The sequence below is a fragment of the Oreochromis aureus genome, linkage group 7, assembly GCF_013358895.1.
Source record: "Oreochromis aureus strain Israel breed Guangdong linkage group 7, ZZ_aureus, whole genome shotgun sequence".
NCBI classification, from domain to species: Eukaryota; Metazoa; Chordata; class Actinopteri; order Cichliformes; family Cichlidae; genus Oreochromis; species Oreochromis aureus.
The window spans coordinates 35,358,126-35,372,487 of NC_052948.1; the positions used below are offsets into that span (position 1 = coordinate 35,358,126).

Genomic DNA, 14,362 nt, shown 5'->3' on the forward strand with positions numbered 1-14,362 from the left:
AAGTACAAGATTACTACAAATGATAAACAAGGAGCACAAATACTTTTATTCTCAGTCAGCAGAGAAACTAATTCCGATACATACTCATGAAAATTAGCTCATGGAGTTAACTGGTGTCATTAAAATCTTTCTTGGAAAAAAAAGAAAGAAGAAAAATTGGCTTTTTTTATTTTATGTTCTGCACTTCTTCTATTTAACTTGCAGGTTTTCTCTACATCTAAAAAATATCTGGAGGTGCAGATGCCACCATTTTTGTGTTAGGCTTTTATTTAGTTTAAATAGTGTTCAATAACTTCAAAAACAGTTACTGGGTTAAAAGAGGAATACCATGACACAATATATATGTTTTTCCTTACTTATCATCTTATACTCAGACTGTGTCCTGCCTTAACCTTTAACCCCAAACCACTTGCCTTGGAAAGGAAAAGTGGGCAGGAGAATTGCAAAGGAAAAGAACAGCCTTACACTAATATCTCCTTAACTGTACAGAAGATAGACTACAAAACATGCATGTGACTTCACCATAACATGTTCAACCCCCCCTTTTTTCAGCATTGGTCGTATAAACAAGAACCAAAGAGCCAAACATTCCTTCATTTCAAAGGTTAGAATTTTAAAAAAGGAACATTCAGGGCCACACGAACTGACAGCAGAAGCACCACAAAACCATCTTTTGACATTGGAAAACTGCTGGATTTACTAAAAAGGCACAGTGTAAGTTTTGTGACTCAAAGTTGTGAACAGAGACATTTTGGTGGCTGGTCTCATGCATATGTATTCGTAAGTTTCTCTTTCAGGACAAGAATTAGCTGAATCATGTAAATCATGTAAAGTCTGTGGCACACGATTGACATCAAATTGCACAAAATCTAACGCCGAAAAAAAATCATGTCCTATGTATGACCTGATTGTGATAGTTGCTGCTAAAAGAGTTTATTTCTAGGAGCGGGAGATGAAGTCATCAGAACCAGCTCCTAAACGGCACTTTGCTTGGATGGCTCAAAGCCATGAGAGTGGTGCCAAAACGCCCGCCCTGTCCTAAAACTCTTCACCAATTCCTCAAGCTGAGTGTCTAGACCCGAGCCCCACTTACTGTCCATCAGCAAACACTGGGAGTTTCACTGGAACAGAAAGGAACTGAATTGAGCTTCTTTTCTTGGCTGTAACAAATAGGAGTGTCAGCCTTCTCACATTTATTTGATTTGAAGTGTCAGCAGTGCCTTTGACTACAGCTTGAGAGAAACTGCTTTTTAGAGCTCCACCATTTGCCCAAAGCACCTGAACATATTTAGAAAAAAGAGATCCACACAAACAGTACAAGTACAGGACCAAAGTTCATGTTGTTGTTCAGTGTTTTGCAGTTCATAGTTCAAATTGAACACTCTAAATATTTTATTCATGTACATTCTGAGTGCGTTATTCAGTTAAAAAAAAAAAACTTAAACAGGAGACTGGAAAAATGTTGTTTGGTTTGAGTCTCAATTTCTTAATTTCAGGCCTTACAGTCGAAAATTCACCAGCAACTGCGTAATGCTATCATGTCAATTTGTAGTAGTTTGTTGCTAATTTTAAGTAATTACCTATTTGTTAGTTCCTTTGTTATCATTTTTTTTAAAAATTAATACGCTTACAGGAGGAAGACCACGACAGCAGGACATGGCATCTGGCAATTTTTAATGTTGGTTATGAAAGTTATTTGGTCAGAAAAACTGAACCTTTATTTGTGTCCATGGTGAACTCCAGTTATACTGTAACTAACAAAAATGCCAATTTAAACGCAAACACAAAAGGTTTCTCTGCATTAACAGCAAAGAGAACACAACTGTTAAACAAACCTTTAAAAGAACATAATTTCTTTATTTACATTCAACTGAACTGGTCACATTTTTAAAGAAACTGATGATACAACAGATTAACAGTCAAATTCATGTCAACACGTGGTTTTATTGTGTTACATGTAATCTAAAATTTCAGTCTCCATCTCATTTTCACTTCCTTCAGATGGCTGAAATTCGTCTTCCTCATCCTCCTCTTCATCCTCCCTATTCTCATCCTCCCCTACTTCATCTTCCTCCTCCTCTGCATAAACATCTTTTACGCTTTGGCCTTTACGTCTTCGTCTTTTGGGTAATTCCGGCAACGCTGAAGGAGAAACAGAATATTCAGGTAAAAGAACAAAAAGCCAAAACCAAAAATAAAAAGTAAACACACCTGTGAGTCCCAGGTGGTCTTGTTCAGGACTCAGTTACTTCAAATACTGAAAATAGTCACTGTTAAGTTTTGTCTATGAGTTTTGGCTTGTCATGATAATCCATAATCAGTGCTTCAAAATGTTAGTGCACAAATAAACAGGCCTATTTTTAGGGTAGCATGTTAGCATTTTTCTATTAGAACAACGCAGGGCATCAATGTTTCTGCAGGAATTCTGACTTCAATCATGGCACCAAAAACATAAAAAGTTGACCTACTATCAAAGAAAACGTTAATGGACAACAAGAGCTGCTAAAATCAATTTTGCTTGAAACATGGATGTTTTTTTTAAAGATTTATTGTTGGCATTTTGCAGATATTGGGTAGTGACAGAAAGAGGATGGTGCCCAGCAAAGGCGCCTAAGTTGGACCACCGGTTGAGCTCTGGGATCACCTGGAAATGTGAATCTCTGAACATTTTAAGTTCAGTCCATCCAGTTGTTGTTCACACTCTTTCACTTAAAACTAGACTATGTAACTGGAGTAGCTGCCGGCCTTCCAAGGCGGAAAGCTTCACACTTTATTCATATTTAGTGCCAAGTTAACTGTCAAGCACCCAGCTGACAGTCTTAAATACAAACAAAACAGCTGTACAGACCTTTAGACTAATTTTCTTAGCCATTTAACTGTTTTGTAAAGGTCACAAATATTAACACATCAAGTTAGTAGGATTGCTATCGATCTTTAGGATTTATCTTGAAACTAGGAGTCTCTGTATAATATCTGTAACCAGCCGATCAGCCTGATCAGGATATGAAGTGTGACAGATGGTCACAACTTTTTCCATACCTGGCTTCTGCGCTCTGATCACCGCCTTGATCATGGCTGAGATCATGTCCCTCAGCTTGTCTGTGGTGCCGACGACACACCAGCCGTCACGCTCGTCACAGTGCTGCTCGTTGCCGTTGTTCTGCTCGATCTCCTTTTGGATGCTGCAAAATGGCAAACACTTTCATTAGTCATTCTAATGGAGCCGCGACATATTTGATAAATCCACCAGATAACTGAAATGCTAGACTGGATACTTTAAAATAATTTCTAAATTATTTAATAAAATCTTATTTATTGTTGCTGTATTCATAAAAAATAATTTCACAGAAAGCAAGAGTCATACTTTCATGTTTTCTCCCTATTAACATTAGCACATCTTGCTATCTTCTCTTATCCCACCGAAAACAGAAACAGCCCGCACATGTGAGTACACAAAAAATATATATGAAAACCAGTTAAATCTACTCTTTGAGAATCTTTAGATAACAACATTTTTAGGAGTTAGGTGAAAGGAAACCCAGACATCAGTTTGATCAACTTTATTTAGATGAAAAATGATGACAGATGAGAGTACAGATGACCGTTATGAACATTACTGTGTATTACCTTTCCACATCCAAATCACAGACCTGGTAAAACATTTGTCTGTGAGGAGGCAGCATGCCCTCTCTGAAAATGTAGGATGAGTCCTGTAGAGATGAAACAGAGGACACGGACAGCTTCTCCATTACTTTTTTGGAAGACAGCTTGCATTTAAACTGGCATTAAATGCCTCTGTAGCTTCAGCCTTTTTCACTATCATGCTACAGTGGTGAAATGCACTGATTGAATTATAAACACAGAAATGCGTGTTTAGATTTTAATCCAACATGCAATGGGATCTGGAAGGTATCCAACTGACAGCAGTTCGCTTTTCAGCATTATCCCCGGCACGCTGCCAAAGCAGTAAAAGAATACCTGGATAGAAAATCATGTCATGGACTGGCCTCCCCAGAGCTGTTTCAGCCTTTAAATACTATATGTATTTCAAGCAAAATGTAAAGAAACAGGGCGTGGCTTAAGACTCAAGACTTTTGTGCAATACTGTAAACTCTGGCCATATAATCATGAAATTCATCCCATCCTGCTCCTCACATACAAGGTCTTAAATAATCAGGCCCCATCTTATCTTAATGACCTTGTAGTACCATATCACCCTATTAGAGCACTTCGCTCTCGCTCTGCAGGCCTACTTGTTGTTCCTAGAGTATTTAAAAGTAGAATGGGAGGGAGAGCCTTCAGTTTTCAGGCCCCTCTTCTGTGGAACCAGCTTCCAGTTTGGATTCGGGAGACAGACACTATCTCTACTTTCAAGATTAGGCTTAAAACTTTCCTTTTTTCTAAAGCATATAGTTAGGGCTGGACCAGGTGACCCTGAATCCTCCCTTAGTTATGCTGCAATAGACGAGGCTGCCGGGATTCCCATGATGCATTGAGTTTTTCCTTTCCAGCCACTCACTATGTGTTAATAGACCTCTCTGCATCGAATCATATCTGTTATTAATTTCTGTCTCTCTTCCACAGCATGTCTTTATCCTGTTTTCCTTCTTTCACCCCAACTGGTCGCAGCAGATGGCCGCCCCTCCCTGAGCCTGGTTCTGCCGGAGGTTTCTTCCTGTTAAAAGGGAGTTTTTCCTTCCCACTGTCGCCAAAGTGCTTGCTCATAGGGGGTCATATGATATGATTGTTGGGGTTTTCTCTGTATTTATTATTGTGCGATCTATTGTACAATATAAAGCGCCTTGAGGCGACTGTTGTTGTGATTTGGCGCTATATAAATAAAATTGAATTGAATTGAATCATATATTCTTTTTTAAGCATGTTTCTAGAATACTCAGGGTCCCATGAAGTAGGAGAACTTCAATTCAAGTTGGGTTCAATTTAGTTATATTTACAAAGCCCCAGTTTACAACAATGGTCACCTCACGGTGCTTTATATTCTAAAGACACAAAAATAGAGAGAATTTCAAAATCAAAAATCCCCTCCCCATCCTGCAAGAGGTTTGTTTTAACAGGAAGACACGGCAGAAAAACTAGGTTCAAGGCTCTGACTGGATGGGGAAAAATATAATGGAAAATATGAACATATAAAAAACTAGGGCTGCTCAATTAATCGAATTTTAATCTAAATTACCATCTGGGCTGTCAACGATCATTAAAAACGACTGAGTCGATTATTAGCACCTCCCTCCTGCTTTACTCTCGCGCTGCTCCGTGTGGTAAAACGAGCGCACCTCTCTGCAATTCGAACACGCGTCACAACAATTAAGAGGACCCGAGGGAAGCTCGGAAAGCTAAGCAGAAGTTATTTGGAGAGGAGAGGATAATGGCTGCTGAAGAAAGAATGCTGTTGGTTGAAAAGAGAGGTAAAACGACTTTAGTGGTGTGGAAACATTACGGGTTCGCGGGGTCAGACGTGGATCAAGTAGACATAGTGTGTAAACTGTGCTACGGTGTCGTAGCTACACCACAGAGCAACACTACAAATTTATTCAATCATTTGAAGACCGCTCACAAAGTGACATACGTTTGATGCAATTGTGCATTGTGTGGCTACACATCTTGCCTTGATGTTTGGTTATTTGTATGCATAAATATTATGCAGTATTTTGAAGTTCACTAAGCATAGATCTTTACATTTTTCATTTATTTTTTATATTGCAAACATTTGCACTGTTATCAGTATTTGCACACTATTTTATATTATTTTTTGACAATCTTTAAAGCCATTATACAAGACATTGTTATTGTTAAATAAATATCATCAAATAATCAAGATCTCAGTTTCAGTGAAAATAATCGTAATTATCATTTTTGCCATAATCGAGCAGCCCTATAAAAAACAATCAACAAGCAGCACCAAACACAACCTTTGGGAGAGCAGACAAAACCTACTGACTATCAATAGAGGCTTATAAAAACACAAGGAGTAAAATGAGGGGAATGAAGGAGAAGGACTGAGTACATCATGGGAAGTCCCCCAACAGCGCAACTCATCAGGCCTAAGTGTTATCGAAAAGATTTTTTTTAAGCCTGATATTATAAATATAGAAGGTGTGTGTGTTTAAAACATTTAGCATGTTTGCTCTGATAATGGTCACTGACCTTCAGCTGGTACGTGACTGGAGCTGGATCTCGACTGCTGCTGGGACCCTCCTGAGTGGGAAGATCCATCACACTAGCTGGCTGGGGTGCTGATAAAAAAAGTACAGCACAACACTGAATTGAGCAATGACTTCATTTACTAACTTAGTAACTAGGTTACTTTTAAAGCACTTGAGTCTTGACAACTCATACAGTTCACTCACTGCTCTCCCTTTTGTGTGAATATATGTGCAAATCAGAGGCTCTGATAGGCTCACAAATAATACTTGTGTGCATTATCCTCCATACCTCTAAAACACTTACCCGACTTGTTTAATGTGTTTGGGAGACTGTAGTTCAGGGAGCTTCTCTTGGCTTTTATTGGTATGTTGGATAGCAAGTAGCCTAAAAATGGGAACAAATGAAAGCAAAAATGCTCATCAAAACAAACTAGCTGATTTTGCAAAATGACTAAATTGCTCAAGTTTGTTTTTTGCCCTTTTGAAACACTAACGCTGATGTTAAATGCAGAAAAAAGAAAAACAGAAAAATTCTGCTCTCACCGTGCTTGGAGCTACAACGGATCCTGAAATCCAGCATCTGATATTTTTTGGCCTCTGGGGTCTTTCGGGGATCGTAGCCGAGCTTCACCCACAGGCTTCTCCACGGCCCTGTCACCTACATACAAAAAGTCTACCTATGTTAATCTCTTTTTACAGGAAAGGACAGACTGCACAAGTCTCTCGTCCAGCAGATGGACATAATAATGTCAACAAAAGCATGTAATCTACAGGGTGGGCCATTTATATGGATACACCATAATAACATGGGAATGGTTGGTGATATTAAAGTCCTGTTTGTGGCACATTAGTATATGTGAGGGGGCAAACTCCTCAAGATGGGTGGTGACCATGGTGGCCATTTAGAAGTCGGCCATCTTGGATACAACTTTTGTTTTTTCAATAGGAAGAGGGCCATGTGACACATCAAACTTATTGGTAATGTCACAAGAAAAACAATGGTGTGCTTGGTTTCAACGTAACTTTATTCTTTCATGAGTTATTTACAAGTTTCTCTTTGCTCACAGACATTGACATGTCGAAGAGGTTAACACGTGAGGAGCGGATCGAAATTGTGTTGATATCTGGTGAACGCAGTAACCGGGTCATTGCAGCAGATTTCAATGCAAGACACCCTACGAGACCACCCATCTCCCATGCTACAGTTAGCAAACTGCTTGCTACGTTTCGTGAAACTGGTTCAGTGTTGGATTTGCCAAAATGTGGACGCAAGAAAACTGTCACTAATGAAGAAACATCAGTGGCTGTCCTAGCTTCATTCAGCAAGAGCCCACAGCGTAGCACTCGCCGCATGTCACTGGAGAGTGGCATTAGTCGAACATCCCTTCGGCGGATATTAGCTACTCACAAATGGCACCCTTACAAACTCCAGCTACTGCAGCATCTCAACGAGGATGACCCAGATCGGCGCACAGAATTTGCAGAATGGGCAAAACAAAAATTGGAACAGGACCCTCAGTTCACGCAGAAGATTTTGTTCAGTGATGAGGCAAACTTTTATATGAATGGTGAAGTTAACAAACAAAACCACCGCTATTGGTCTGACACTAACCCACATTGGATGGATCCCTCCAAGACTGTTGGAACAACAAAAGTGATGGTTTGGTGTGGTATATGGGGTACGATAGTGGGTCCATTCTTCATCAATGGAAACCTCAAGGCCACTGGATATTTGAAATTGCTACATGATGATCACGACAGTCAGGGCATATGCAATACTGGGGTTTGTGCAATATAATTGATGTGTTTCCGTTATTGTTATCTATGCTGTCCTCTGTGTCCACTCTTCTTGTCATTTGTTTGTTCTAGTATAATGTGATGACTGTTTTTGTCTCTGTTACATGACCTGTAAATAGTGTCTCTGTATGTTTTTACTAACTTGTGTTTAACACCAACCTGCCAGAGGGTCTGCAGATGGAAATTAGCCCAAGGCTATAATCTGGCGTATTTACATTTATTAAAATGTTCATTAATATGTATTGCCCCTCTTTCTAAAAAAATAAATAAATAAAAATAAATAAAATAAAATGATGTGTTTCCCTCTTTATGCACTGAAGCTGGCACGTTCCCTGAGTTTTTCCCACACGATGGTGCACCACCACATTATGGGTGCCAGGTCCGAGCATTCCTAGATGAACAGTTTCCTGGAAAGTGGATTGGTCGTCGTGGGCCAGTTGAATGGCCCCCAAGGTCTCCTGATCTGACCCCCTTAGACTTTTATCTTTGGGGTCATCTGAAGGCAATTGTCTAAGGTGTGAAGATACGAGATGTGCAGCACCTGAAACTACGGATACTGGATGCCTGTGCTGGCATTTCTCCTGCGGTGTTGCTATCAGTGTGTGAAGAGTGGGAGAAGAGGGTTGCATTGACAATCCAATACAGCACATTGAACACATTTTATAAGTGGTCAGAAACTTGTAAATAACTCATGAAAGAATAAAGTTACGTTGAAACCAAGCACACCATTGTTTTTCTTGTGACATTACCAATAAGTTTGATGTGTCACATGGCCCTCTTCCTATTGAAAAAACAAAAGTTGTATCCAAGATGGCCGACTTCTAAATGGCCACCATGGTCACCACCCATCTTGAGGAGTTTGCCCCCTCACATATACTAATGTGCCACAAACAGGACTTTAATATCACCAACCATTCCCATGTTATTATGGTGTATCCATATAAATGGCCCACCCTGTAGTAGACCTTTATTACTTTTGAGCGTTTATTTTTTAAGACTTGTGGCGTTTTAGGCTTTGACTTGATTGAATGCTGTATAGTGCATGGATATTACTTATTCAATATCATATTAAATAAGTCATAGCCTTAAATTAATGGCTAAACTTTTAGCTAAATAGGGAAATTTAAAGTAAACTATTATAGCTAAATTACCTCTAAGGTTAAAAGCAGATTCACCCTACAAATATAAATTCTGCTTATTGCTATGCAGTAAATTAAATATCAATAGGTTATATTTTTTGTTGTATAAGTGTACATTCTTATTCATGACAATATCACTTTGTGTTTGATTAAAGTGGAAGCAAACACAGACATTTCTAAGATTTTAGGGTAGACTGAGTAAGTACAGCTGATTTTTTTTATTAAAATTTCAACATTTCAAAACACCTGAGTGAAACTGGCGATAACCTCACCATGTAGTAGGCATAGACGGGCAGCAGCAGCTTCAGTTTATCAGGGTGGAGGTTGATGTTGGCTTTGACTGCGTTCCGTGACCAGATGGGCCGGCTCTCAAACATCTAGGTTCAAAATATTTTGAGATTAGATAATAACCAAACATGAAGGAAAGCAATATTTATGTAACATTATATAAAAGATAGCCTTGTAACATTTTGCTATTTTGGAGAGAAAACTGCTGATTATTGTTGGTTCAGCTGCGCTACTGAAATCAGCTGATGGAAAACGAACAAAAATACCAGTAGATGCAGATTGTGAGCCAAAAAGCACAACAAGACAGAGTTTTCAAAGTGTCCGAGGAGATGTAAATACAGCTGTGCAATCTCCTCTCAGTTCCTGCGCTTATCAACTAGTGACCCTTGGAATCAGAGTGTGGCTGAGTGCTGGACACACCTTTTTCAGCTGCTCCTCACCCCGCTTGTCACACTCATTCATGCAGATTCGCTTCCAGGTCACTTTAGCTGCCTCAAGGCACTCTGCAGGCACGATGGGATCAGTGAAGCTGACAAAAATGGCGTTGTGGGGCCGGCCAGCACGATTTAAGCCAATGAAATTCTTACTGTCACCTAGCATTTGGCTACAAACACAAAAAAAGAAGTGAAATATTATAGGTATCACACTGAAACTAAAGATCGGTACAGGCTTCCCAATATTGCTGTTTGGGGGTTTATAGTGGTTTACTAACTTTAGATGGACGTCAGGCCGATAGAAATAATCCACGGGACTGTCGAGGCGTGAGAAGATGGGTGGGGGGAGAAAGTAAGGCATGGGCTGCTCAAAGAACTCTTGACTCTCGGGTTTGCGGAGTATGATTTTGTCATACAAAGACGTATGTTTTCCACCTTCTGAATGCACAGCGAGGCACTGGAAGTCTGCCAGCCCTGCAAACAGCAAACATCAGAACAAACATTGTCACTGGCATTATTTGTACTTTTTCTGATACGCTGTCATCTTCTGTCTGAGATCAAACCACCCTGTGACAGAAAGTACTGCCATGCTGAATTGACAAAGACAAAGGGATTGAGGGCATGAACATTTTTCGGTTTCAGAAGTGTGGCATGCCAGAAATATGAAAACCACTGCCTAAAACAAGTTAATATGATGTTTGGTAAGATCATGGGAGGGTCCCTGTGTCAAGACAATATGTAATATAATTCCCACTGATGTGACCCCCCCATTACTGAATTTCATTGAAAGAAAATAATAATAATTTCTGCAACCAATAAATTGCACCGATAATCTTCATATTTCATCTCCTTGTTTCATGTGCTGGCACAAGATTTGATGTCTGAAGCAATCTTTCTAAGTTGTCTAAAACAAAAAGAATAAATAAATAAATCTGCCATTTGGCCACTGGAGGGCACTGTAGTAAACATGTGCAGCATCAGTCAAACTGGATTTCCTTTGATTGTTTAACCTCCTAGGACCTGGCGTCCACATATGTGGACATCACATTTTGGGTTATTAGGCCAAAATACTTAATTTTGCTCTACAAGGGCCTGATATCCACTTACGAGGACATTATACTGCTACTGTTCTATCGAAATTTTAAACGAATATCCTCATATATGGCTCTCTTTTAAAAATCAAGTAGAAAATAACTCTTTGTGTTTACATTCATCAGGTCCCAATCAGCCCAAATATCAAAGAGAAATTAAAAATGCATGCCGTGGAAGAGTTCGGGTCTTAGGAGGTTAAATTCTCACTTTTAACATGATCAAGATGCCAGATCTGTAAGATCATAATAACTAAATTACGAATAAACTGTATGAGGAACGAATAAATATTAGAGATTCTTAAAAAAGTGAAACCAAACATTGAAAGAGGACCAAAGGCTAACAAAATTAACAGTTTATTATGCTACAGGTGGATAACTGAGAGACACACCCGTGAATTTGTATGTGGTTCCAATGACTCCGAGCATGTCCATGTGGATTTCAGCATCCTTGGGGTCATTTTTTCGCACCCGCCGTCGCACTCTGAGGAGGAGGTTGCCTGATGCGACGCGGTTTCCGTACAGTGAGTGACAGAAAGGGTCTTGGGGTCGGTAACGCAGCTCAAGACGCTTGCTGGGGTTGGCATAGGTCTGTGGGATTAATGGGAAATACAGGTAAAGGTATTAACCACAAAAGTGAGAAAGATTTGAGTATCTGTTAATTACCCACAAAAAACACAATTTAACATGCAAAAAGACAGAAGAAAATAGACAATACATTTTAAATAAAACAGCTCTCCCCTCCAATCCCACACAGTTAAACCAAGGGCATGAATGTATGTTTCATATGTTCTATAAAATATTTAAACTTCAAAGAAATTTAAATACCAACTTGTTATTTGTGTATCTCAGTGGAGCACAGCATTTAAATTTCTCTGTTTCAAACTTTATACTGTCTGACACAATCTATGGGAGCCAGTGCACCTGGCTGTAATTAAGCCAGGTTGCAGGAGAGGGCGCTCATGAGAAAGTCTTCAACGGATTGGAGCTAAAGAAGGTAAAAGGCAAAATAATTCTAATAATTTGTGCTAATTGTTTGGGTAACGATTTACGACTGTCCTTCCTCCCTTGATGACAGCTCTTTTATCTGGAAGGTTAAAAATGTTAAAATGTTGTTGTTATAATCATAAAGATGGAAAAAAACAACTGGTGTTACAGTTTTTGCCTTTCCACTGTGATCCGTAGGTTCTGATGGTCATGTAAGGACAGCAGATGTAGTGAATGAGGAAAAGCTCAGACACATTGTTGCAATGGATCTTTTTTCTTCTTAAAATATCTCAGGCTGCCCTTCATCTGTTTTGTTAATGGTTCAGTCATTAAGGCATCAAACTCATTTAACAGGGAATAATACCTTCTGATGACTGGCAAATTTTGGTGGAGTTGAAAAATAGGCTCCTTTTTTTTTTTTTTGTACTTCGTTTTTTTTTATATGCATGCACATATACTGACTGGTCACTCTGTTGGATACCTGTTCAACTGCTCATTATTGCAACATCTAATCAGCCAATCACATGGCAGCAACTCAAACAGTAATTCAAACAGCCGCTCATTACAACCATGTTTTGCAGAAGAGCATCAATGAATGCAAAACGCATCGAACTCTGCTGCAAATGAGCTATGGGAGCAGAAGACCACACCTGGTGCCACTACTACCATGTAAAAAACAGGAAAAGAACAGGAAATTGAGGTTATGGTTCACACAGTGTCACAGAAATTGAACAACAGATGACTGGAAAACTGTCACCGGCAAGATTCTGATGTGAAGGTCCATGTCACAAAGCTCAAAGATCATCTAAAATTGGTTTCACTGCACTGAAATGGGCTCTACAGTAAGCAGATGTCAATCCAAAAGAGCACCTTTGCATGTGGTGCAACAGGAGATTTGCATCATGAATGTGACGCTGACAAATCTGCAACTGTGTGATGCTATCATACTAAGATGGACCAAAATCTCTGAGGACTATATCCAGCAGCGTGTTTAATGTATGGCACAAACTATTAAGGCAGTTCTGAAAGGGGGGTCCAGCCCTGTACTATCAAGGTGTAGATGGCTCATTACATGTGAAAATATGGAGGTTTTCAGGATACACGTTTACGTCTTTACATTTAATATAGAAAGAGTAAATTATAGGGAGGTGTGGCCAGCTTGATTTTAAACTGGAACTGTATGGGGGCCCCAGCCTAAAATGCGTTTTACAACGCTGATCCAAAGCCTGAAAAGATCCCGGTTTTCCTCACAGACCACTTGAATTACAAAATGCTGAAAGACTGTAACTGATAAGTTTAAAATACCAAGTAAATAAAGCGATACATCCAATAAAGCGATGTATTTAAGTTACAATGTTTAAAAGACTGAAAATATATTTTCTATGCGCTCATTAGCCGACATAAACGGCACAATGGTTTTCAAAATAAAAAGCCCGAGACTGATCTGTGTCCCAGCTATGTTCCGCTTACTTTTGTTACTTTTTGTTCACTACCCAGAGTGGCCAGCATCCTGTCTGCGCTGCTGAAGACCCCCGGATACTCCACACACACCAACTTGTTGTCCTGGAGCTCCACGGTGGACGAGCTGCCCGGGACATCCTCGTGTTTGGCGGGATGGGAAAACGGCAGCTCTTTGAGAGTAAAATCCAGCTTCGCGTCCCTCACATCCGCCATACTGACTCCTTGGCTGGCGACAATTAAGAGTAATGTAGTCAACCAACTACTTTAGCCAAAAAGAACACGAAAGAAAACACATCTAACTCCTGCACCAACCGCTGTACGAGCATGGGTTCAAGTCCAAAATAACTCCGGGCGGAAACATTTCAGCACACATCACGTTCCGGTAGCCTTTCAAAATCAGGACTCAAGACTCAAGACGGTCATTTCGTATGGTGTAACCCAGACAAAAACTAAATACTGTTTCTCACCAGCCTCTACAGTGTAATAAACTATACAGTTGAAAAAGAATAAGCTTAAAAAGAGCAGTAAAAAGGCAGTAATAAATTGCAACAATGGGTATGGATAAATAGTATAAAATCTAAGTTCTAAAACAAACTCAAGTCACAATCATTCGGGTAGGTAGCAGCTGTCCTTTCACAGAAAGGAATGGTTAAATTTGGTAGTTTGTGTATCTGGGGAGTATATTGTATGTGTGTGTGTGTGTGCGTGCGTGTGTAGATAGGGGGCATTACAGTCTGTTTGTGGACCTCACAGTGTAGCTGTGTGAATAGCTGAGTGGGTGGGGAGGGGACACAGTCCGTTTATCAGTCTCACGGCTTGTGCAAAGAACCCTTCCAGCATCCTGGTGGTTCTGCAGCTGATGCTCCTGTACCTCTTGCCAGACGGCAGGAGGGACAACAGGCCATGCGAGGGGTGGTGGGGGTCTCTGATGATGGATGGAGATAGCTCTGCGTATGCAGCGCTGTTTGTAGATCTCCTCCAGAGACGAGAGAGGGGCACCAACA

At 39.9% G+C, this 14,362-nt stretch overlaps 1 protein-coding gene across 1 annotated transcript; it reads right to left on the reverse strand.

The window, feature by feature from the left end:
• Positions 1-1,657: 1,657 nt before the first annotated feature.
• Positions 1,658-13,727, reverse strand: gtf3c5 (general transcription factor IIIC, polypeptide 5). The gene is made up of 11 exons (XM_031738957.2): positions 13,368-13,727; positions 11,303-11,501; positions 10,101-10,296; positions 9,809-9,992; positions 9,373-9,477; positions 6,708-6,822; positions 6,469-6,549; positions 6,166-6,254; positions 3,628-3,710; positions 3,040-3,182; positions 1,658-2,142 (listed from the first exon to the last, which is right to left on the reverse strand). The coding sequence occupies exons 1-11, from the start codon at positions 13,569-13,571 to the stop codon at positions 1,952-1,954; spliced, it is 1,590 nt and encodes a 529-aa protein (XP_031594817.1). The 5' UTR covers positions 13,572-13,727; the 3' UTR covers positions 1,658-1,951.
• Positions 13,728-14,362: the final 635 nt, after the last annotated feature.

Excerpts from the sequence above, each read along its gene's own strand:
- gtf3c5 (XM_031738957.2), bottom strand. The coding sequence starts at position 13,571 with ATGGCGGATGTGAGGGACGCGAAGCTGGATTTTACTCTCAAAGAGCTG. Across the intron at positions 11,502-13,367 it reads GTGAACAAAAAGTAACAAAA|ACCTATGCCAACCCCAGCAA; the intron begins GTAAGCGGAACA and ends TTAATCCCACAG. Across the intron at positions 10,297-11,302 it reads AACCACATACAAATTCACGG|GGCTGGCAGACTTCCAGTGC; the intron begins GTGTGTCTCTCA and ends TGCTGTTTGCAG.